The sequence below is a fragment of the Papaver somniferum genome, chromosome 1 (genome assembly GCF_003573695.1).
Source record: "Papaver somniferum cultivar HN1 chromosome 1, ASM357369v1, whole genome shotgun sequence".
NCBI classification, from domain to species: Eukaryota; Viridiplantae; Streptophyta; class Magnoliopsida; order Ranunculales; family Papaveraceae; genus Papaver; species Papaver somniferum.
In genome coordinates, this window is record NC_039358.1 from 201,621,728 (window position 1) to 201,645,604 (window position 23,877).

The 23,877-nt window shown below is 36.5% G+C and overlaps 2 protein-coding genes across 6 annotated transcripts; both read left to right on the forward strand.

Moving 5' to 3' along the window:
- Positions 1 to 7,075: 7,075 nt before the first annotated feature.
- On the forward strand, positions 7,076 to 13,638 carry LOC113312224 (L-arabinokinase-like). Of its 5 annotated transcripts, none has more exons than XM_026561001.1 (21): positions 7,076 to 7,405; positions 7,784 to 7,960; positions 8,152 to 8,235; positions 8,408 to 8,484; positions 8,913 to 8,979; positions 9,157 to 9,214; positions 9,313 to 9,380; positions 9,456 to 9,518; positions 9,607 to 9,663; positions 9,763 to 9,841; positions 9,931 to 10,040; positions 10,159 to 10,278; positions 10,516 to 10,572; positions 10,794 to 10,966; positions 11,059 to 11,227; positions 11,488 to 11,571; positions 11,897 to 12,019; positions 12,290 to 12,420; positions 12,521 to 12,602; positions 12,887 to 12,987; positions 13,240 to 13,638. In XM_026561001.1, coding segments are annotated over exons 1-21 (1,995 nt in total). In that variant the 5' UTR covers positions 7,076 to 7,291; the 3' UTR covers positions 13,241 to 13,638. The 5 variants fall into 5 exon arrangements, with proteins under 5 accessions (XP_026416786.1, XP_026416776.1, XP_026416780.1 ...); XM_026560991.1 differs by having other exon boundaries at positions 12,900 to 12,987; XM_026560995.1 differs by having other exon boundaries at positions 12,887 to 13,638.
- A 207-nt stretch (positions 13,639 to 13,845) lies between these two features.
- Positions 13,846 to 18,135, forward strand: LOC113312249 (putative disease resistance protein RGA4). Its single transcript, XM_026561009.1, has 2 exons — positions 13,846 to 17,831; positions 17,999 to 18,135. The coding sequence occupies exon 1, from the start codon at positions 13,995 to 13,997 to the stop codon at positions 17,817 to 17,819; it is 3,825 nt and encodes a 1,274-aa protein (XP_026416794.1). The 5' UTR covers positions 13,846 to 13,994; the 3' UTR covers positions 17,820 to 17,831; positions 17,999 to 18,135.
- Positions 18,136 to 23,877: the final 5,742 nt, after the last annotated feature.

Here is a 23,877-nt window from a genome sequence, read left to right on the forward strand (position 1 = left end):
TCAACATATCTTGCACCCATAGCATTTCTAGGGGTGCAAGATTAACAAAATCTGGGATTAGTGTTCTTTAATCTATGAGATTTTTTATATTTATAGCCTATGATTATATAGGAATCAACCCTCCAATTATTGTAGATGATTTTCATTTTCTAGTGTTATATTATCATCCAAAATGATAAATGATAAAGTAACTATCGGAGATGTTCTTCGTAACTATACTCGAGGAGCCGATCAACGCAGTAAAATGATAAAGTTATTGGATAATAATGATACCAGTGACTCGAATTCGAAATTCGTCAGTACCAAATTCTTGACCGACCTAAATGAATAACCAAAAAAGAAAACCATTCTGGGGAGTTACTAATGACGTCAAAATGTCTGAAACAAGTACATGGCAAATTCATTAAAAGAGAAGCAAAGTGGGAGGTCTTATCTTATCAGTTGTGCAAGCGCACGAACCCCACAAAAACAATGTGCTCCCTATACAAATTGTTTGTGTTTGTAAAAGCCTATCATGCTAATCGAAAAGTTGCATGTTACCCTATACAAATAGCAAGCTTAAGGCATTGTAGAAAGTAGGCCACTACTATGGATCAATGTTTTTCTTTGTACTAGTTTCAAACCATAGCTTATTTGGTTCCTTATTTGTTGCCCGAGAATGCATCGACAATAAGTTAAGACAAGACATGCCATTGGAAAATACATCATTGATGTAATGGTGCATGTCCGAAAATCCAGAATTAGTCAATTTTAAGGATTGGATTAAGGAAGTCATAATATTGGTTAGGAAATGATCTATGGAGTGGCCTAAGGATTGGTCCAGGCCTGAACAATGCAAGTGCATTAATGCCATCATAAAACACGTATTTAGTTGCTCGGTCAAATCATGCATAAAATATGTGGAACAGAATTAAGCATCAGACTGAAGCAAGAAATGACATGACTTTACTCGTATCTTGATGTCCAAGAGAGTAAAGGGCATTGGCCAGGCGGCTCGCAAGATGGCATTGTAACATTGGCTCATATAAACAGTTACAAGTTAGTTATGCATCACATGCATGACAGAGTAAGAGAATGGGAACAGTTATAAACTTGGTTTATAGCTATGTTTGGCATTCCTAACCCTAGTTAGCAATTCGGGATACGGTAAACGTACGGAACGGTAAACATACAAGTATTATTCGGATTTATAAAGTTTAGGTTCGGTCAAAAATTCGGTAAACGCTTCGTGAGTCGACAGTGATTCGGAACGGTATACGTACGTGTATAATTCGATTTACCAATGCGAGTTCGGTGCTGGAAGTTCGGCATATATTAAGTTATGAAAATACCTATTACAGGTGGGGTAAGTATGATTTCATCCGTAAAATGAATAAATATAGAAAAATATCCCACACAGTGAACAAACGTCGCGTAGTTTGGTGGTTGCTAAGAAGCTCGTGGTTTGATGTTCGAACCCTTTCATTTTCATTTTTATTTTTTGAACAAAAAAATGTAAACAGCTAAAACTAGCGTGGGACAATGTGTGCATATATCATCTGGGGACACAAACTGTGTCAAATGTCAGAAACTTAATAAAAATATATTAAACTAATAATAAAAATAGAAAGACGGGGACACGAACCGTAACTACCGATTAGTTCGTAATTTGTTAAATCCGCGTATTATTCGGTTTACTCATAAAAGTAAGCGAACCCAGTCTGGGGTTTCATTCGTACGCGACTGGTACGTGAAAAGTATCGAAACGGAACTATTCGTGTATAATTCGCGAATAGTTCGGCCAATTGATAACTAGGTTCCTAGCCACTTAGTACATGAATTTAGAGATAAAAGAAAGAGCCCTAGATGCAATCATTGCTGAAATTAAAGTCAGCTCCTATTATTGGGCATCAGCCAATTCAATTTCTGTCAATTTTGTTCTCCAGGATGTTATTGCTACCTGGAGAACATTATTATTTGAACATCCTTAGTTTGTGCGGAAAATGGATCATTTGTCCAAATATTTTTAAATCACGATTCAAATGGACGAGTAAAAAATAGTTTGGATGAAATGGCCAAAAAAAATAGTAAGGATGAAACTGGATACATCCTAGCTTAAATTTAAAAAATAGGCAGGATGAAACTGGATACATCCTGGTAAACTAAAAATAAGAAAAAATATTTGAAAATGGGCACGATGAAACTGGTTACATCCTGCCTATTTTTACATTTTTGTCCATTTAAACAGTATCAAAATCTAACTGTCCATTTCACCCAGGAATTGTAGATTTTGATCTTTTTAACCAATTTTGTGTAGTTTGAGGGGTTTTTCGGGTTTCCTTTGTTTCTCCTTGGCTTCCCCTCTCTCTGTTTGGTGGTTTGCTTTGATGCTGCTTTTGTAATTTGCATCTTTCTTAATATATTTCTTATTTACCGAGCAATAAAAAAAAGTACATGAATTTAGAGATGGATTATGTTATCTCTTTATCTTTTTTCGAATTGTGCTTATTTATTATAGGAATTTAGAATTTAATAAGAGGAATGTATCACCAAAATATGAGCTTTAAATTCATTGTTGTTTGAATTTTATGAAAATTTGATCAAATCTTATAAGATAGTGTCCATATAAGATTGTTCGTGGATCCTCTCTCTAAAATCACACACTCTGAAAATATAAAGAGATAACTTAATTTATTGCGGAGAATTAGTAAGTTTTTTTTTTTTTTTTTTTTTTTTTTTTTCTAATTTCATAAAATTTCATTCATGATAAAATGGAGATTACATAGACTCCAAGAACATCAAGAATCAAAATCAAAGATCGAAACACAATTAAAAGGTACTAACAAAGAATAATTCCTGAAAAGAAATAACGAACCCAACAAGAGTACCAAGCAATCCGAAGATTGAGAGAATGGTTTTGGGTTTATAATCTAACCATTTTGATATGATTCTGTTTTCTTCTTGAAAAAGAGATCTTCCTGAAAATATGAGAGTAATATGCCAAAGTCTTGAATCTTGATCACCACACTTGAACTTCCACCAAAATCTCCATTAAAATCACAAAGAAACGCCATGAAACCGCAAAGAGAATTTCTGTAAAGAAGAAAGCACAAACAAAAAGAGCAAAAAATCCACAAGAACACCACAAAATTATCTTACAAACAATGGAGGTTGAAATAAATTTAACTTAAACAACTTCCTATCTAAGAAAACAAGAAAAAAGAGAGAAACCTGCTCATTTCCAGCCCGATCTGAGCATCGATCGTTAATGGTGATGAGGATATTTTTAGGTTTTGAGACCAGAGAGGAGAGAGAAACTTAAAAGAGATGTGTGTAGCCTTCCTATACCCATCCTGTGTTTCTTCTTTTGTTTTCAAAATCGAAATAATGAATGAGACTCCCAAAAGGAAAATCGTTTCATGTACCCTGAAAAGATAATGATCAACTTAATTTATTGAGGAGAAATTGTAAGTTTCACAAGAATGAAACTCCCAAGAGGAAAATCGTTTCATGTAAGAGAACGTTTTTGGAGAAATTTAACTTCATCTGGTGGACTATTTAGAGATAGCGCAACAAACAGACTTTACAACAACAAGAAGAAAAATATTCCTCAATTGGTTACGTTGGTCAAATGTACTTTGTTTAGTTGGTCATTACATTCTAAGCTCTTTGAGGGTTTTACTTTGGGCATTTTAATTTGTAATTGTGAAGATGTTATTGGTTGCAGCTAATTTCTTGTATCTCTTTTTCCGTTGACTTTCATCGGTTTGATGAGAGTTAATTTTTAATCCAATTTGCCATTTTCCTCTCAAAAAAACAACTTCATGAGTCAGTTAACAATTTTTAAATTTATTACTCTCTCCGTGTCAAAATAATAGGCATAAACTTGCATATTATTTTGAAACGGAGGGAGCAACAAATTAAGGTACAAATGAGCTTGTGGGAAAAATTGAGTCGACAAACTAATTACCAATTCCCTTTAATGTTTTGTGCGATTTATTAGTCTGTGTAGTCTGTGTTGAGATTAGACATTTAATTCTATTCTTGGCATGATTTCATTAACGGAAGAGTAAAGTATGTTAATGAAGATATAGATACCGCTTCAAAATAAATTTTAAAAAAGCTAGATAAACATGGGAAACTGGGTCATCCTGGCTTAAACTTAAAAAATAGCGAGGATGAAACTGGATGCATCCTGATTTAAATTAAAAATAAGAAAAAGTAATTGAAAATGGGAAGGTTGAAATTGTTTACATCCTGTCTATTTTTACATTCTCATCTATTCAAACATTATCAAATTTTACATGTTTTTTTCACAAAAAAATTGTCGTTATTGGGTTAATTGATCAATTTCATGGATAAACATTGATGTCGATTTAGATGAACATTTATGAGCCCCTAGCTACCTCCAAGGTATGCCCACACATGGTAGTACATCAACTAGGCTAGCAGCCATACCTAAATTTGGACATGATGTGGGTTGGGTGATGTAAAATATCATCACTATCACACGACATACTAATTAAGAGCCGTCCCATTTCAACTGTATAGAGAAGTCGTGTAGAACTTTGAGTTTGAAAAAAAAGACTTCATACTCATACAAAAAAAACTATTCAAAGTTGGTACTAGATTAGGGTGTCACCTACTTGTAATCTACATGATTGCAACGTTCAATTAAGTTTCATTTGATTTTGACTCTTTTATACTGAAATCAAGTCTTACTTGGTATCATTTTGAAGCTAAATTCTTTGCAAAACACACACCGCTTCTACTAGTTTCAACAATACGTACGAAGATGAATCGATCATTGACGTACGGTCGAGTAACGGTGCTGTATGGGTCAATATTGGCAGCAAGTATATGCCATTTCTATCACCGAAATACAACTTGAGAGTGGAAATAGATATTTTCCTATAAATACAACTTGTACACTCTTTTTCATCAATGTCAGAAGACCGTAGAATTCGGAGCGGCCATGATATTTAAATCTAAGTTATGAAATGCAGATAAAAATTACAGATTCTTTTTACTTATAAATAGTGATTTTTTACCATTCTATTAAAGAGGTATTTACGTATTGATACACCACGTAACTGACATGGTATATATATGGCCCAACGATCCACTCTCTCTTTCGTTTTTTTTTGTAATCTCCTCCTCTTCTTCTTTCTTATTTATTTTTTGATGTTTTTCTTGTTATCGCAAGTATCAAGCTGTTGTTGTTGGGGTTGATATGCTTATCTGCATCACTAGACCATGACCTCATAATAGATAACTTACTAGGGCATGAAATAGATTTCAAGTTTGTCTACAAGCTACATAGACATTCACTCAATATCCAACTCCTTTCTTGTGATTTTGGCATTACACATAATTTGGGTTATGTCATAGTCTTATCTTCTTTACTAAAGACAACCAATAACCCTACATTCATCCCAAATCTTCCAACCAACAACACACAGATAGATTATACACATCAAAAACATTAAACTCTTTGTTGGATTATCACAGTGGACCTCAATATTGCTGATTAATATCCTTGTTCTGCTATTTTGTTGCATTCCTAGCCTCCTGTGTGGGTCTTTATTTTGTCTGTTAGACTCGACCCATCCAAAACTGTCATAAATAAAGATAGTCGTATCCTTAGCTGTTAATGTGTGTAGCTCATGGGCACAATAACGTATACCTCTCTTTCCACGAAAGGTTCCAGAGCACCGCAATACGCTCCCCTTTTCGCAACAGATTGGGGTCGTACCTCTTGGGGACTCCTAGAGCCGCATAAAACTCTACGTATGTTGTCCGTTCCAAGATGAAAATGTCAGAAAACAAAATCCGCCGCCGCTGGTGGCATGCAACGAGGCACGTGGTCAACTATTCATTTCTCTACTTAATCCATATTCCCCCAACTGGTTTCCCATTTAAAGGTGGTTAGGGTGGCTGCATGTTGGGGTATGCACCCCCCTTCTCTAAACTCCCTTCTAGGATTATATGTTTAACGGTCGGTCATGTCATCATGAACTCAATGTCCCGGTAGTAGTCTCGAGAACACGTTCGCCATGTATACGTGGCATGATGGTAAAGTTGTTAGGTGAAGACACCAGTGATTTCAGCTCAAACTCGCCTGTATTATAAACAGACATAGACATGCATTTTTGTAAGCTAGTGTAACAGGTTGCTGTGAGTTTTTATTTTAGTCGCGAATAACAACTAACAAGACGTCATAAATGATGATCTAGACAACCGTTTTTATGGAGAAGATATTTGGGAAGTTGGAAATTCAACTCTTACCAACAGGCAACAACACGCATTCACTCAGCAAAGTGTCGACTGCTGAGGGTTTCTACGTACATGGTTGTTGGGCTAATCCGGCCCAATTACTACATTCATACTACTAATCAAAAATTTGTAGTTTGCAGTGATCCTCCTATGCATATATGATTGTACTTTGCAGAACTTCCCCAATCGGGCGAAGGAATTTATGATTTCAATTCATCCACCTTTTCCGAAACTCCAGTTTTCGAATTACAACGACATTAATAGTTCCAGCCTTCCTATTTGGAAGAACAAGACGGCCCTGTATAATTATGATTTTGTAAAAGGTGATGTGGGGAATATTGGAGTCATCGCACTTGCCTGGATCACTCTGGTTTGGACTGACCACCATTATGTAGATTCATTTTAACAGTCAATTATATAATGGTGAAAATGAAATGCAACTTGTGTTCGTCAAATTTTCTCTTCTGTTTTCAGTTCTCCATGTCAGACACTCTAAAGAATAAATATAAAGATGAAGATAGGACATAAACTAGTCGGACTTGACAGAAATTCTTTTAGACGGCAATCCAGTTGGGATACACTGCGGAGTATTTTTGATTTAACAACACCATAATCATGCAAAATTTTCATTTCTCAAGTGTTCTTATAATCATTTTTTATAATAAAAAATGGTGGAATGCTGAGTAAATTTTCTTCCATGAAATATTGGGTGGAAATAGCTAATTATCCCTTCACGGACTCGACATTTGTACGCCTAACTTTTAGGGGTAAAAAAGTTATTCTTCATTTGGTCCTCCTGTACCAAAATTAGTGAATTTAATAAAAAAATGAATCTCCAAAGAAAACATGAAGAAGAAAATATTTTGGATTCAAAATCAGAATAAGGATCCTCCTTTACTTGAATAATAATCTGCACTTCGTCTTAGATTCTTCACTCAGAATATCTGCTCGTCTTCATTATTCTTCTAATCACATTTCTTCTACTTCCTCAGAATCAATCGATCTTGTTGTTGATTTTTCTTCTTGATTTTACCGAATGGCGAATGATGAAGATAATAGTAACGAATCTCCTCCTCCTCCGCAGAAACATCTTGTTTTTGCTTATTACATTACTGGTCATGGATTTGGTCACGCTACTCGTGCAGTTGAGGTACTTATCTCACTCTTTTGATCTCGTTTTTATCGCATAATGTGAGAGATTTTGGTTTCAATTTCTTCTTATTTTAGCATTTCTGTTTGATAATCAGTGGATTTTGAGATTACAATGGTTTTCGAGTTAATTTAGAGGTTTTGATTGATTAATAGGAAGTAGGTTATGATTTGGTATTGAAATTTTGTGGATATTGATCTCAGAAATTGAAAGAAAGAAAGCAAGAACGTCACATAGACTGACCAGAATAATCTTGTTTAGTAATGGCTTTGGATGGTGAACAAATGTAGTTTAAGGTTATTGTTGAGATTTATTACCAACTTCGGATGGAATTTGTTTGGTTTGTGAAACGGAAATGTGGAATGTTATTGAAATTTGGTTGTTCGACATCTTATTGCAGCTGGGCATGATGTCTATGTGGTCACTGGTGCTCCAGATTTTGTTTTCACTTCTGAAATTAAATCTGAAAGACTCTTCATTCGTAAGGTCTTGTTAGATTGTGGAGCTGTTCAAGCAGATGCATTGTCAGTGGATCCCCTGGCTTCGTTAGAGAAGGTACAAATAAAATGCTTGAGTGAGTTCAGAAGTATGATTAGAATGTAGTTGCTGTTAATCACGTGAATTTTGTTGCTGCCTGATCTGCTTATGATTGCTATTGCCATATGTATAACTTACTTTGTATTTTTCACCTTTTGTTTTCCTATGTTCTTGACTACTCTATCGTCTCTGTTTGTTGGATAATGTAGTATTCGCAGACTGCAGTTGTACCCCGGGATTCTATTTTGGCAACAGAAATAGAGTGGCTTACCTCAATCAATGCTGATTTAGTGGTACGTGGATGGTCTTTATTTATTTTGTTCCAAAAGATTAGCAATGTCAAATTTTGCATCTGCTCCTTGTTGCATAACAACATGAGTGTTTCTATAGTGCATACCTTCTTGAATATGAGTTTACATTCCTATGTTGCTTGAACATGGGTTCTTTGCTGCTTTTTGGAAATAGGTGTCGGATGTTGTTCCTATTGCATGTCGAGCAGCGGATGATGCTGGAATTCGCTCTGCTTGTGTCACCAATTTCAGGTGACTTTTTAGTACCGGTTATTACTATATGTATTTAATTTGGTTGGATCACCTAGACTGTTTCTTAGGGGCGGTAACATGAAGGACACAACAAACGATTTTATAAATTATTCTTTTGTCATGTACCTCTATGAAGACAATATCGAGCACATCCATATTAGAGTTACGGCTATGAGACAATGGTCACATGATGGCTGTTGCTTTGATGACTTGAATGACTGAGTGTTACAGTGACTTGTATGTTTTTCATGACCAAGTCAATTCACCATTCCTTTTGATTTGGGACTTGAATTATTTCCAGGTGATCGGAAATTGAATCCGGAAAAATGGGGATTACACAAACAACACAATCATAGACCTGTTAATTATATTTCCTCTCATTTAGTTTGTATAAATGATCTCTTCACGCTTTGTTTACACCGGTGCAGTTGGGATTTTATCTACGCTGAGTATGTGATGGCTGCTGGACATCACCATCGTTCAATAGTTTGGCAGGTGATTCATTACGCACTAAAGCTAACTGTACAGATAGTTTTGGGGGAAGTGCCTCTCTCTCTTTCTATTTGTAACTGTACAGATAAATCCTGAAATTGAATGTGCAAGTACTTATGAGATAGAGTAGCTGAGGATGAAGCACATTAAGTCTGTTTTATTTATTGGCCTTTGGTACAGATAGCAGAGGATTATTCTCACTGCGATCTTCTAATCCGCCTTCCAGGATACTGCCCGAGTATGTTGGTTTACATCTCATTTTAATGATTTCTTCGCATTCATTTTCTCTTCAATATTTTTGTAGCTGGCGTATAAAGTTAAGCTTCGATTTTGCAGTGCCTGCCTTTCGTGATGTTATTGATGTACCGCTTGTTGTGAGGGAGCAACGTAAATCAAGAGCGGAGGTAGTGATCTAAACATTCATCAATCATGTTGGCCTATTGCATCTTGCATCTCTTGATAATGTTCCTTCGGTGCAGGTTAGGAAAGAGCTTGAAATAGGGGAGGATGTTAAGCTAGTTATTTTCAACTTTGGTGGACAGGTGATAAATCATTACGTTGTTCGTGTTTTGGTCCTTGCAGCTTCTATGATTCTATCATTTCGTATTATTTAAACTTTTTTCTTGCTAGCAGCCTGCAGGTTGGACGCTAAAGGAGGAGTATTTACCGCCTGGTTGGCTCTGTCTGGTACTTTTGTTTGCAGAACTATCCCCTTGATCTGTTTTAGGCAGGCAAATATTTTTCCGGACTTGAATTATAGCAGAATAATAATCTATTCCAAATCAGGAACTTCCTCCAAATTTTATAAAGCTCAAAAGAGATGTATACACACCAGATGTGATGGCAGCATGTGACTGTATGATCGGTATTGGATTAAGTTTCGTTGAAAATTTAAGTTTTTCGTTTCTGTTAGTCTGATAATAAAATCAGATACTTAGTTATATTCTGTTTCAGGAAAGATTGGGAATGGAACAGTAAGTGAGGCTCTGTCATACAAGTTGCCTTTCGTATTTGTACGGAGAGACTTCTTTAATGAAGAACCGTTCGTTAGAAATATGCTTGAGGTATACAAGTCCATAGCTGATACTTTAGCTCTTTACCCATTTATTACTATAATAGTTGGGATATGTGAGTTTGTGTGGTTGACCTGATCTTTTTTTTCTTTTTTCTTTTTCAAAATAGTATTACCAAAACGGCGTTGAAATGATTAGGAGGGATTTGCTCACAGGACGCTGGGCACCTTACCTTCAGCGTGCAATTAGTTTGAAACCCTGCTATGAAGGAGGGGTTGATGGTGGCAAGGTAATCTTTGCTATCCTTGCTATTACCTTCAGCGTGCAATTAGTTTGTCTCTGTTCATACAGCCTTTTGATAAAATCCGTGTTTAGAAATTAATTTGCAATTTGCTCGATCATCGTTTTTTAGTTGATGTATCTCGGACTCCAAGTTGTCACCAATGTATTCTCATCTGAATGATATTTAGTATTTACCTAAATTTTTTAGTTGTTATAGCTGATAGTGGCCTTGTTGATAATTCAGGTGACTGCCCGCATACTACAGGATATGGCTTTTGGAAAGAATAATACTCCGCAAAAGGTAAATCTAGTTTGTCTGTCTTAATTTAAATTTGTAATTTGTAACAGAATCATGCATTTACAGTTTTGAATATTTGTAATCTCGTCTATTTCTGGAAAAAGACTTGTTCGAGATCAGTTACACCCACCAATGTGATCAATCATTAAATTACATCTGGACCATCTTTCCTTACCCAAGAAGATGTGATCTTAATATCCTTTTTTCGTTTGTGCAAAATGTAGTTTAGCGGGGCCAGCAGATTGAGTGATGCCATAGTCCTCGGGTATCAATTACAACGAGCACCTGGTAGAGATGCAGATATTCCAGAGTGGTATTCTGTTGCTGAACATGAACTAGGTTTGCGCAACTCATTGTCGAGTGCTGAGTTGAATCAGAAAAGCTCTTCCGAAAAATCGTGAGTTTGACTGGCATTAATCCTCACTTGATCTGTTTGTGCTTTTTAGTTTTGTATTTACGTACATGTCTGTCTTCCTGTTTCTGTGCTAGATGCGTTGAAGAATTTGAGATTCTTCATGGAGATCATCATGGTCTTTCGGACACAATAAATTTCTTCAGGAGTTTGGCAGAGCTGGATGTTGAACATGATTCTCGACACAGTACCGAGAAGCATAAAATGCGAGAGCAAATTGCAGCTGCTGGTCTTTTTAACTGGGAGGTCGTATCCAATGCTTTAATTATCATGTGTTGTTTCTTTTGTGATTGGTTAGTCACTGCAGAAGGAAGCACCCATATGAAACATAGGATTAACAAGTTATGGATTCCTTGTCGTAATACTAAATGTTATTCTTTACTTAATATTCAACTAATCTTTTTTGTTGACGGCAAATCCCATTTATATAATTGAGATTGAAAGTTAATTCATTCATGGAAGGAAGTTTCGTAGGCATAACATCATATTTTTTATGGCTCATGCAGGATGAGATATTTGTTGCCAGAGCACCTGGGAGATTGGATGTCATGGGAGGAATTGCAGACTATTCAGGAAGCCTTGTATTGCAGGTAATTAGTGATTTAGTGCTTATGTTGAAATTTATTATTGTCGTAGGGGTCTTCTTTCATCAGGAAAAAAACAAACAAACCATCTTTCACGTCATATGGAAAGTCATCTTAACTCCGTATAAGAATAAAGCATGAAAAGGGAATAAAACCTCTACTTGGAGAAGGTGGGAGCCGAACCGAGGGGCTTTCTTGCAGAATCCTTAATAGTAGAATTTATTTCTTAGTTTGGGGTTGAGAATGTAGTGTTATCTTTTACTCTGTTTTCTTTTATGTTTTCTTACTCTGAATTATAAATCTCATTGCTGATTTTATTTCGCTTATATAGATGCCCATTAGAGAAGCTTGCCATGTTGCCATCCAGAGAAGTCATCCAAGCAAGCAGAAACTCTGGAAGCATGCCCAAGCTCGGCAACTTGCAAAAGGGCAGTCCACTCCTGTGCTGCAAATTGTATGTCATCAGCCTAGTTGATCAATATTCTTTGTATCATTGCAAACGAAATAAGTTCTTATTTTGTTGTCTAATTTTCCTCAACATATCCCAAAAGATTAAAACGAAAAATGTTCTCACGTCTTACTTCTGTTGTAACAATATCACGAGTTATGATCCTGATCACTACCATTATTCTAAACAATGTTTCTTGATAGCACAATGTATATGTTCATAATACTGAATTAAAACTAATTAACATTTTATCGTTACAAAATTCGACCAATGCAGGTTTCATATGGGTCAGAATTGAGCAATCGTGGACCAACTTTTGACATGGACTTATCTGATTTTATGGATGGTGAGCAGCCAGTTTCTTATGAAGCGGCCAACAGATTCTTTGCCAAAGATCCTTCACAGAAGTGGGTCATCCTTGTTTTTTCTTTCTTTCCTCCATGTCTGTGGATATTTTTGTGTTCCTCCTATAAATACTTTTTTTTGTTAATACGAGTCTTGGTATAGGTGGGCAGCATATGTTGCAGGGACTGTTCTTGTTTTGATGACTGAATTGGGTGTACGGTTTGACGATGGCATCAGTATATTGGTAAATCACTCCCTCAAGTTCAGAATTCATGGGTTACTTGTTACATGGGATATGTAGATTAACATAATTCTTATTTTCCTCCATGGACCGTGACTAGTAAACTCCATGTCAATTTTTTCTCTCTCTCTAATTAATGAAATAGTATACGACTTGTATTTGTTTTCACTTTTCAGCTAGATGTCATCTTGTTATTACTTGTTTAGAAAGGAGGAGAATATATTTGATGCTAGCTGATACGGTTATGCATGATCGCGTATGAATTCCTGCTCTTCGATTTTTATCAGTGTGGTCTTGCAGGTGTCTTCTGCTGTGCCGGAAGGGAAAGGAGTATCTTCTTCTGCTGCAGTGGAGGTTGCTACCATGTCGTCCATTGCTGCTGCTCATGGTTACTTCTCTTTTCCCATCATACGCCATGTTCTCATTTTTAATTTTTGCGACATGCATTTATGTAGCTTTTAATTCTGACATATATTCTATTTACCCACTCTAAGAGATAGGTTTAGGTGAATTAATTCTCACCCGCACACATGACAGCTTAAAAGCTCATCATTTAATTCTAAACATTTTATGATAAGAAATGACATCCTTAGTCAAATTTGATCAAGCGACACTGAGTTAAGTTTGCAACATCCACTAGATAATCAGTTGCAGGAGCATCTTTTTCTGGAGCGACTGTCCCTTTGGGCTATGAAACCAAGGGATTGATTTTGCTTTTGCCATCAGTTGTGGCTCTTGGGGAGATAGGTCTGGCAGGCGTGCCGGTTCTTGTCATGGTCAGCATGTTGGGTATCTGCAAATTCGGCGCCGTTTTCCACCAGCAGAAGCTTAGTTTTTTCCCCCTCTAACAATCCGAAGCACTTTTGAGTATTCTTTTTCATTCTGATTTTACTATTCTTTGTAGTCATCAAGATTCTAATTTTTGTTATAGACCTATAAGTTGTAACCCTTCATTTGTTGTAATAGAACACAAAGAATAAGGCGAGGGTGTAGTAAATTTTTATTTTTTACCAACAAATATTAAAAATAATTTTGACACAGCAAATAGTAGAAATCTCTCTTTACGTTCAACAATTATTCATTTTGGTCAATTGAATGGAACCGACGTAACAAAGACGCATCTACTTTTAGAAAAGTTGGGGGTGTCAAGTAGTAATTGCTGGGGTATACTGGCACCGGCTAGCCAATAATGTTATAGAAATCACTGTATGCTTTTATGGAGGAAAGAGGTGATCACAAATGAGTGGAGGAGAGTCGACAGAGTAGCCATTGAAGACTCATTTTATTCCACATTCATAGTTCTGCTCTCCACACTTTCAAATTTCTCTCAAGAAACACCATCATCTTCATTCATTTCTTCTTCATTGTTTCTCCATCTGCTTGAAATTTCTCATAATGGCCGCGGAAGGAATTCTTGTTAACGGGGTCACTGAAATCATTAAGAAGGTACTACCTGTTATTGCTCAACAGATTTCTTCGTCATGGGGTGTCAAAGACGACTTGAGAAAGCTCAAGGAAACCTTAGAGTCAATTCAAGCTCTAATGTCTGATGCCGAGAGGAAGCAGGTGAATGATGAGGCTGTGAGACTTTGGTTGAGAAGGCTGAAAGATGTTGTTTATGATGCAGACGACGTTATGGATGAGTTCATTTACGAAACCATGCGTTCTAATAAGCACAGGGTACAAGCTCTTGTTTCATCCTCCAACCCACTTTTTTTTCGTTTCAAGATGGCCCGTAATATTCGAGCCATCAATCAAAAGTTGGATGAAATTCACAAAAACAGTCAAAGGTTTCGCTTCCAAAATACCGGAAGTGCACAAGAAAATCAGAATAAAGAGCTTATAAAAAAACGCAACCGGTTAACTACATCGGATGTAGATGATTCGTTACTTCTAGGCAGGGAAGGTGCAAAATCATACATAATTAACTTATTGATCGAGAAGCCGTCGCCATCTGTGCCGTCATCATCATCGGAGATTTCTACCCAACAGCACAACGTATCCACTTTATCTATTGTGGGCATGGGGGGTCTGGGTAAGACTACAGTGGCTCAAATGGTCTATAAAGATGACTCCATGGTGAGAAACTTTGAGCCAAGAGCTTGGGTTTGTGTCTCTGATCCTTTTGACATCTTTAAGATTTTAAGAGATATCATCGAGTCCATCACTGGACGAAAATGTGAGGATCCATCCAATGTCGACGTATTGGCAAAACAAGTCAAGGAAAATTTGCTTGGTAAGAAATATTTTCTAGTGCTCGACGACGTGTGGAATGAGGATGTCGGAGATTGGGATAAACTGAAAAGTTTTCTTGTTTGTGGCGGCTTGGGCAGCAAAATATTAGTCACTACACGAAGCCAGAATGTTGCATCCGCTGCTGGGGGTACATATTACTCTTTGAACAAATTACCGGATGATGTTTGTTGGTCCATTATCAAGAAGAAAGTATTGTCCCAAGGTGGAGCAGTGCTGACAAAGAAAATGACAGATATTGGAACTGAGATAGCAAGGAAATGTGATGGCTTACCCCTTGTGGCGAATTCACTTGGAAGTTTATTGCGTTCAAGAAGAGATGAAAGCTATTGGCAGTCAATCGTAGACGACATCGCTGATCGTATGCGAGGTACAACTGAACATGAAAAAGTCATTTCAATATTAAAACTGAGCTATGATAATTTATCGCCTCCTCTGAAACAATGTTTTTCATACTGCTGTATTTTCCCGAAAGACTGGGAAATAAATAGAGAAATGTTAATTCGATTATGGATGGCAGAAGGATTCCTTTTGTCATCAAGTGGAGGAGAAAGTATATCTCTTGAAGATATTGGTAATGAATATTTTGAGTATTTGGTGTGGAGTTCGTTCTTCCAGGATGTGCAGAAGCATCATCTGTCGGGAGACATTAAGACATGTAAGATGCATGATTTGGTGCATGATCTTGCAACGAGTGTTGTAGATCCTAATGAATTTAGAATTGCCAAGGTAAGAGATGACAAGGAAGATGTTTCAGAAGTTCGACGCTTACAACTGCTAATTGATAGAGGACAAAGTTTGGCATCTCCTACAGTATTATCAAATGCTGTGAAACTGCGTACAATTGTTGCTCTTGAACCAAAGAATTCGCATGTCAGTTCTTTCTTTCAATGTAGGCGTTTACGCATACTATGTCCTCTCGGTGGCTGGAGTGCATGCACACTCTCTTCTAGGAGCATGTCTGCTTCATCGATTTCTAAGCTGAAACATCTGAGGTACCTTGACCTCTCAGACATGGATTTATCTCCTGAGGTATCTTTAAATCATTCTTACAATCTGCAAACACTCATACTGAAATTCTGCAGAAACGTTCCTAGCTGTCTTCTAAATAAGATTGGATCTTTGAAGAGTTTGAGGCATCTTGATATCTCGTTTTCGGATATTAAATCTATACCCGAAAATATTGGGTCCTTGGAACATCTGAGTTTCCTTGATCTTTCAAGAACAAAAATCTCAAAGTTACCGGATTCAATCACTTATATCACCAGTTTAAGGACGTTGAGGTTCGATTGGTGTAGCACTTTAGATGCCTTACCAAGTGAGCTAGGAGCACTGACACGATTGAGGTGTCTTGATTTGAGTTATTCTTCCATCCAAGAATTGCCTGAATCATGCATTAGCAACCTCTGCAATTTGGAGATTGTGGAATTAGGAGAGTACTGTAAGCTTCCAAAGGAAATTAAGAATTGGCCGAAATTGAGAATTTTTGCTCACTCTAGAAAAGATGATGTAATGCCTAGAGGTATAGAAAGGCTCACTTGCCTTGAAACATTGAATTACAATGCTAGAAATGAAAATGAGATCTGTGGAAGTCCCAGTAATAAGAGTTACGGAGGCATTGAAGAGTTAGCAGGCTTAAACTCCCTTCGGGTGTTAGAGATCAGAAAACTTGAAAATGTGAGAGGTGGAATAGAAGATGGAGAAACAGCAAAGTTAAAGGACAAGCAACATCTTCGAGAATTACATCTGGAATGGGGTTCCACAGGTGGTGATGATGACCAAGTACGGAGTAGTAGAAGTGTAAAAGATACTGCGGTGTTGGAGGGTCTCCAGCCTCACTCAAATTTGAAGCATTTGCATATATATAGATTCTCAGGTTTAAACCTTCCAAAGTGGATGATGGGGTGTTCATTATCTAACTTCCTTCCGAATTTGGTGAAAATAATTATGAGAGATATCAATAATTGTGAGCAGCTTCCAGCTCTGGGCATGCTCCAATTTCTTAGGTATCTTGGGATCTTCAGAATGAAATCAATCAAGTGTCTGGGAGAAGAATTCTATTATCAACAAGAAAACAGAGAAGAAGAAGAAAGCAGTAGTAGTGATACTGCAAAGAGATCCTCATTATTCCCTTCCTTAGTTTATTTGGATATTTGGGGATTGGAAAACTTAGAAGAATGGGTTGCTCCTCCTCTTTCTTCTTCTTCTTGTTTTCCTTCTCTTGAGACGATCGATATCACAAACTGTAAACGATTGAAAACCATACCAATAATTTCGTTTTCTTCTCTGGAGTCATTGAGATTATGGGGTACCAATGATAATGCAGTAAACTCATTACTGAATAGAGGGGGAGGAGAAGGATGTCTGCCCTCTCTCACATCCATTGAAATATGGGATTCTCCAGATCTAATATATTTACCACCATTGGGCGCACTACTCCAACGCAGTACTCCGAATTTTTGGTCCCTTGAAATTAGGTGTTGCTCAAATTTTCAAGGTTTTCGTGATGATGGTGATAATCGAAACAACAACAACAGTTCGATTCGTTTACTGTTGCTAAAAGATTGTCCTGCTTTAACATCTCTTCCTGATTTACGATTATGCACTTCTCTTCGGTCCCTTGTAATTCTGAATTGCTCAAATTTTCAAGGTTTTAGTGATGATGGTGATAATCGAAACAACAACGACAAGAGTTCTATTCGTTCACTGTGTCTAGAAGATTGTCCTGCTTTAACATCTCTACCGGATTTACGATTATGTACTTCTCTCCGGGAATTAACAATCTGGAACTGCGACAAACTGAAGAATAAGGAGTCAATACCCTATGATCTTAAGAAGTCCCTCACGTTTCTTGAAGAACTCAAAGTTGATTTCATCCAAAGAGACGAGGGTGTTCCGGATGTCTTAACTAATTTGATGGAGAAGAAGAAGCAGATTTGCTCGATAGGAAGTCATCTCTTCTTCTAGAATTACCAACAGGTCCCTTTTCTCTCCCTCTCTTTGTCTTTATATAAAATGCCATCTTGTTTATATGCGTTTCTTTGGATCTTTCATTTCCAAATTCTAATTAACTGAGATTTAATTCGTCTTCCCTTGGTTGTATGCAAACAAGGTTACTTTGCTTATGAATTTTATTGGTCCACCAGGTTGGTTGGATCGATGGCGAGGAATCAACAGCATGCTTCTTAATTTTGCTCTTGAAATTCTGCAAGCAGTGGGTATTGTATTACAAAGCATCTGTTAAAAATTTGCTTCCCCAACGCAGTCTTAGGACAAAAACTTTGTCTCAGGAAGGAGAGAAGACCGTTCTTCTTGTTCCAGAGACAGAATTGTCAGTTGGTCCAGTCGACAAGCCTTCTACCTCAAGATCATTTTCTCTGACTAAGGTGTTCTCCTCATCAATGGCTAAAGGCACAAACTCTATGCCAGTAACACCTGTTGCAAACTCAGGCGTCGAATCTTTACAGGGAAGACATCTCCAAGATCATTCTGATTTTCCTGTAAGTGCCCCTCTCTCTTTCTCACACTCACGCACATGCACACTCACTTTAGAGAATACAAGCCCTAGACTTACTGAAAAGGGGCATTTGTTTCACAGAAACAAGCAGATCAGAAGCATATATCACGCTCCTTTTCAGTTCCTGTTAATGTCAAAACGATGGCAACTTTAAGGAGAATGGATTCATCAGGAGGTCTGATTCGTGTAATTTCAACTCCTCGTCCTGTAATGGTTGATGGAGGATCGCCAGATGACATTGCTGCAGCGGCCACTGGTGATTAGCTAATTTCTTTTCATCAAGTTAGACGCCAAATATTTTGTTTAATACTGTCATGTGATATTTGGCGTCTAACTTTGTTTTAGGTAGGCTTAATTTCTAGGTTATCTCTTATGGTTTACATATATGCAGCGACTGAAGAAGCAACTGAAGATATTCCTGAAGAAGAAGCAGTGTGCAGAATTTGTTTTGTCGAACTCAATGAAGGGGGGTGAAACTCTTAAATTGGAGTGTAGCTGCAGAGGTGAACTTGCACTAGCCCACCAAGAATGTGCAGTGAAGTGGTTCAGTATAAAGGGTAACAGGACATGTGATGTCTGCAAGCAAGAAGTAAAAAACTTACCTGTAACATTATTGCGAATAGAGAGTATTCAGCAGCAGACTGTTAATAGACAGACGGGGGTTGTGGCACCACAGAGGGAAGTTCCTCGATACAGGCAAGTCCCATTTATGGATGTATAGATTTCTTCCCGAAATGTATGCCTTTCTAAATGAATTTGTTGGCATGAGGCTTAGATACAAGAGTACAAGATTGTTGGTTAAACTTCAACATAAAAGTCACTAACAAGCTGGTTAGGACAAGATTAGGAAATTGATGTAATCCTAAGGGAATTAGAATTCATCTAGTTCTAAGAAAAGGAAAGACATGTAATAAGGTAATAGGACTAGGAAAAGAAATTCATAGTTCTATATATATATGATCACCAAAGTTGTGGTTGATCATATGAGCAAGATTAGAGCTTGTGTTTAGTTTTGAGAGATTTTCTAAACATCAATAAAGAAAGTTGTCTTTATATAAGCTAAGTTTCATCTTGCAGTTGCCATTAAAGATATCTTATCTTGATTGCTTCATCTCATGCATTCAAGGGTCTGGCAGGACGTGCCGGTTCTTGTCATGGTCAGCATGTTGGCGTATTTTCTCTTCGTTAATATTCTATGAATATTTACAATGGTTTTTGTTTCATCAGAGATAGAAGAAGAAGGTTGATAGCAAAAGTACAGATGACCAAAAACAGATTATTTCCTTTGAATACTCCACATCAAACGGAAAGTTGCTACAACAGTAGTGTGCATAATGATTCTTGGTTATGGCATAAGAGAATGGGACATGTGAACTTCAACAGTTTACAAACGTTGGCAGAGAAGGAGATGGTGTCAGGGTTACCTTTCATTGAACTTCCAGAACAAAGATGTGAGAATTGTATCTTTGGAAAGCAGCATAGAGATCCACTTCCAGTTAACAAAGTTAGAAGAGCTGAACAACAGTTGGAGATCATTCATAGTGACTTGTGTGGTCCTATAGAAGTTACATCACATGGAGGTAATAACTATTTCATAACTTTCATTGATGATTTTAGTAAAAAAGCATGGGTATATTTACTTAAACAAAAGAGTGATGTTTTTCATGCTTTTAGAAGTTTTAAAACATATGCTGAGAAACAGATTGGTAAGAGCATCAAGATATAAAGAACTGATAGCGGAAAAGAGTATGATATAGTTGATAGTTTCATGGAAGAACATGGTATCAAACATCAATTAACCGCAAGATATACACCACAACAGAATGGAGTTGCAGAGAGAAAGAATAAAACTATAATGGAGATGGCAAGAACTATAAGAAAAACAAAAAATTTACCAAAGAATTTCTGGGAATATGCAGTTGACACAGCAGTATACTTACTTAACGGATGCCCTACAAATAGTTTGAATAAGAGATATTTTGTAAAAGGATCGTAACTTTTTAGTCAAATTAGGGTCAGGGTCGTAAAACATTCACTTAGTGTACTAGGGTAGTAAACTGACTTTGACCGTTAATTTATTTACCAAAATTCCCTTAAGAAGTGGATAAATGACATGGTACACTAACACTAGTTAAAAACTTAACGGAACAAGTAATCCGACCCTTTTTATAACTTAATCATTTATTTACAAACACATATTTTTAAGAGGGTAAATACTTTCCCCTCAGCCTATTTCTTCTTTGAAATCGAAGAAGCACGGGGTAGTAGCAACCACCTAATTATAATTCATTTATTACTTGAGCTTGAGATGGGTATTGCAAGAACTTAGACTCCTTACACTGATAATAAGCATAACGTTTTTGTAATGTCACTTTTGATTTGGTTCTTGATTGGAATAATATGTCATTTCATTTGGAGATCTATGGGATTTATTCATTTTTGTGATAGTATATTCTCAACAGCGGAAAGATTTTTGGGTCTCTCATTGTTAATTATTCATAAATGGAAGCATAAATTTTTTTGTTAGTGAAAAATTGATTTGTTTTGTTGAATCTTTTTATCAACAATGATTGATTTCAAGGGCATGTATTTCTCACTGGATTTGGAATTTATTCTGTAAATTAAATTAATCATGGGACTTATTTCTGGATGTTTTTATGGTTAATTCAATTCAGTTAACGTGTTTGTGGAAATGTCTCAGTGAAATGGAAGGTTAGCTGGAGAGAGGAATCTAAGTAGGTGACTTCATTCACCATGAACTCTTGTTTAGATATAACTCCAATATAATGTGGATATTTTGTAATTAATAAAACATTGAATTAATCATTATACAAAGCTTTTGGTTGGTAACCTAGCAACAAACTGGGCTCCAACACCTTTTTGAATATCAACAAAAATGTTGGGGCGAGAGAGGCTCGAACTCTCGACCTCAGGATCACTCAGTATATAGCTATGAGACCTACGCGCTAGCTATGTGGATATTGAATCGGGTTTTGCATACTCTGATAGGATCACAAAAATGGGATCTTTAATTTTGTATTTATAACATTTTTGAAGAGTAGAAGAATAACTATTGTAGAAACAAAACGCCAGTGTGAATTGGTTTTCGTTATGTTGGTTCTTTTGAGAGCTTCCAACCATTTTTTATTTTCTTTTGGTTACTGAACTTGATTGAATATAAGTGTGTTGCTCACTTGGCTTAGTGATTCAATTGGTTCATAAATGGTGTAATTAAAGGTCATAAAGATGAGGGTATTTATAGGCTTTTAATTAGGCATGTAACTGTCATGTTTTTGAGTACTTACATCTATTCATTTGTGTTGTTTTTGATTTCTCAGAACGTCCAGCTCCGACACGAGCCAACAGTATTTCACACGGTAACTAACAAAGTTAACTTGACCACATTTTAAAAGTCAACTAACAGTTGAATTGACAGTCTCTGTTAGTCTAAGACCCTACCTAGTGCATCAAGTGCATTTTCTACGATCCAGACCTTTGACCAAAAAGTTACGACCCTTTTACAAAATATCTCTTTGAATAATATGACACCAGGAGAAGCTTGGATAGGTTCAAGACCAAGTGTAAGACATCTGAAAGTTTTTGGGTGCATTGCATATGCACATGTACCTAAAGAACTTAGAAAAAAGTTGGATGAAAAGAGTGAAAAGTGTATTCTTGTTGGTTATAACTGAGTAACCAAAGGATATAAATTGTTTGATCAAGAAACAGGAAAAGTAATTACAAGCAGAGATGTGATCTTTGATGAAGATTCACAATGGAATTGGAATCCTAGATCAACAAACAATGTTGATCCAAATTCTGAGTCAACAAGGAATGTTGATCCACCTACTGTTGTCAGAACAGTTCCAATTATAGTTGAAGAAGAAGTGCAGATTCAAGAAAATTTTGAAGAACATCATGAAGAGGCAAGAACAGAAGCAATACCACAACAAGAAACTACAAGACCAAGAAGAAATATGTTATACTTGCTAGGTTGAATGATTATGTAATATCAAGAGATGATGAAGACATTAATGAGGACGTAGTGAACTTTGCATTGTTTAGAGATGGTGTTCTTGTAACTTATGAAGAAGCATCTAAAGAACAAGGTTGGATTCAAGCCATGAATGAAGAACTGAAGTCAGTTTAAAAGAATGACACATGGGAATTGACAAAACTTCCACTAGGAAAGAAACCTATTGGTGTTAAGTGGGTTTATAAAACAAAATACAAATCAAATGGTGAAGTAGATAGACTGAAAGCAAGGTTAGTTGCTAAGGGATATAGACAAAGACAAGGTGTAGATTACTCAGAAGTATTTGCACCAGTTGTAAGATTTGATACAGTAAGAATGATAATTGTTTTAGCTGCACAAAAGTATTGGAAGATTTTTCCGATAGATGTTAAGTCAGCATTCTTGAATGGAGTTTTGGAAGAAGAAGTTTATGTTGAACAACCAGCAGGTTACATTATGGAAGGGAGGAGAATGAAGTATACAAGCTAAACAAAGCCTTGTATGGTTTGAAACAAGCACTAAGAGATTGGTATACAAAAATAGATTCTTATTTCATTAAGAAGGGGTTTACAAGGTGTCCACATGAGAATACTTTATATTTGAAAGTTGATACTCTTGGAAATCATATTATAGTATGTAGATGATCTTATTTTCACTGGAAATAGTCCTGAGATTATCAATGAATTCAGGGAGGATATGGTGAAGGAGTTTGAGATGACAGATCTTGGTTTAATGTCATATTTTCTTGGCATAAAAGTACAACAAACTGAAAGAGGAATTTTTATCAATCAGCAAAGATATGCAGAAGGAATACTAAAGCGTTTCAAGATGGATAATCGTAATCCAATCTTAACACCAGTAGAGGAGAGATTGAAGTTGACAAGAGAAGGGTCAGGAGAACTTGTGAATTCAACAGACTTTAAAGGTATTGTTGGATGTCTGAGATATTTGACTGCTACAAGACCTCATATCATGTATGCAGTTGGATTGGTTATTAAGTTCATGGAAGAACCTAGACAATCACATTTATAAGATGCAAAACGTATTCTGAAATATGTTAGAGGAACAACTAGCTTGGGAATTCTCTATAATGTTTCAAAAGATTCAAAATTGGTTGGATTTACTGATAATGATTGGGCTGGTGATGCTAAAGGAAGAAAGAGCACATCAGGTTATGGATTTCAGTTAGGAACTGGTTTTTTCTCTTGGTCATCAAAGAAGCAACAAGTTGTTTCTTTGTCTACAACAGAAGCTGAATATATAGCTGCTAGCAACTGTGCTACACAACCTGTGTGGTTGAGAATGATGTTGAAGTCATTGTTTCAAGAACAGAAGACACCAACAACAATAATTTGTGATAACAAGTATACAGTTTCATTAACTAAGAATCTTGTGCTTCATGGAAGAAGTAATCACATTGATATTAAGTTTCATTACATCAGAGAGCTTGTCAGTAACAAGGAGATAGCTGTTTTGTGAAAGTGAAGAGCAAG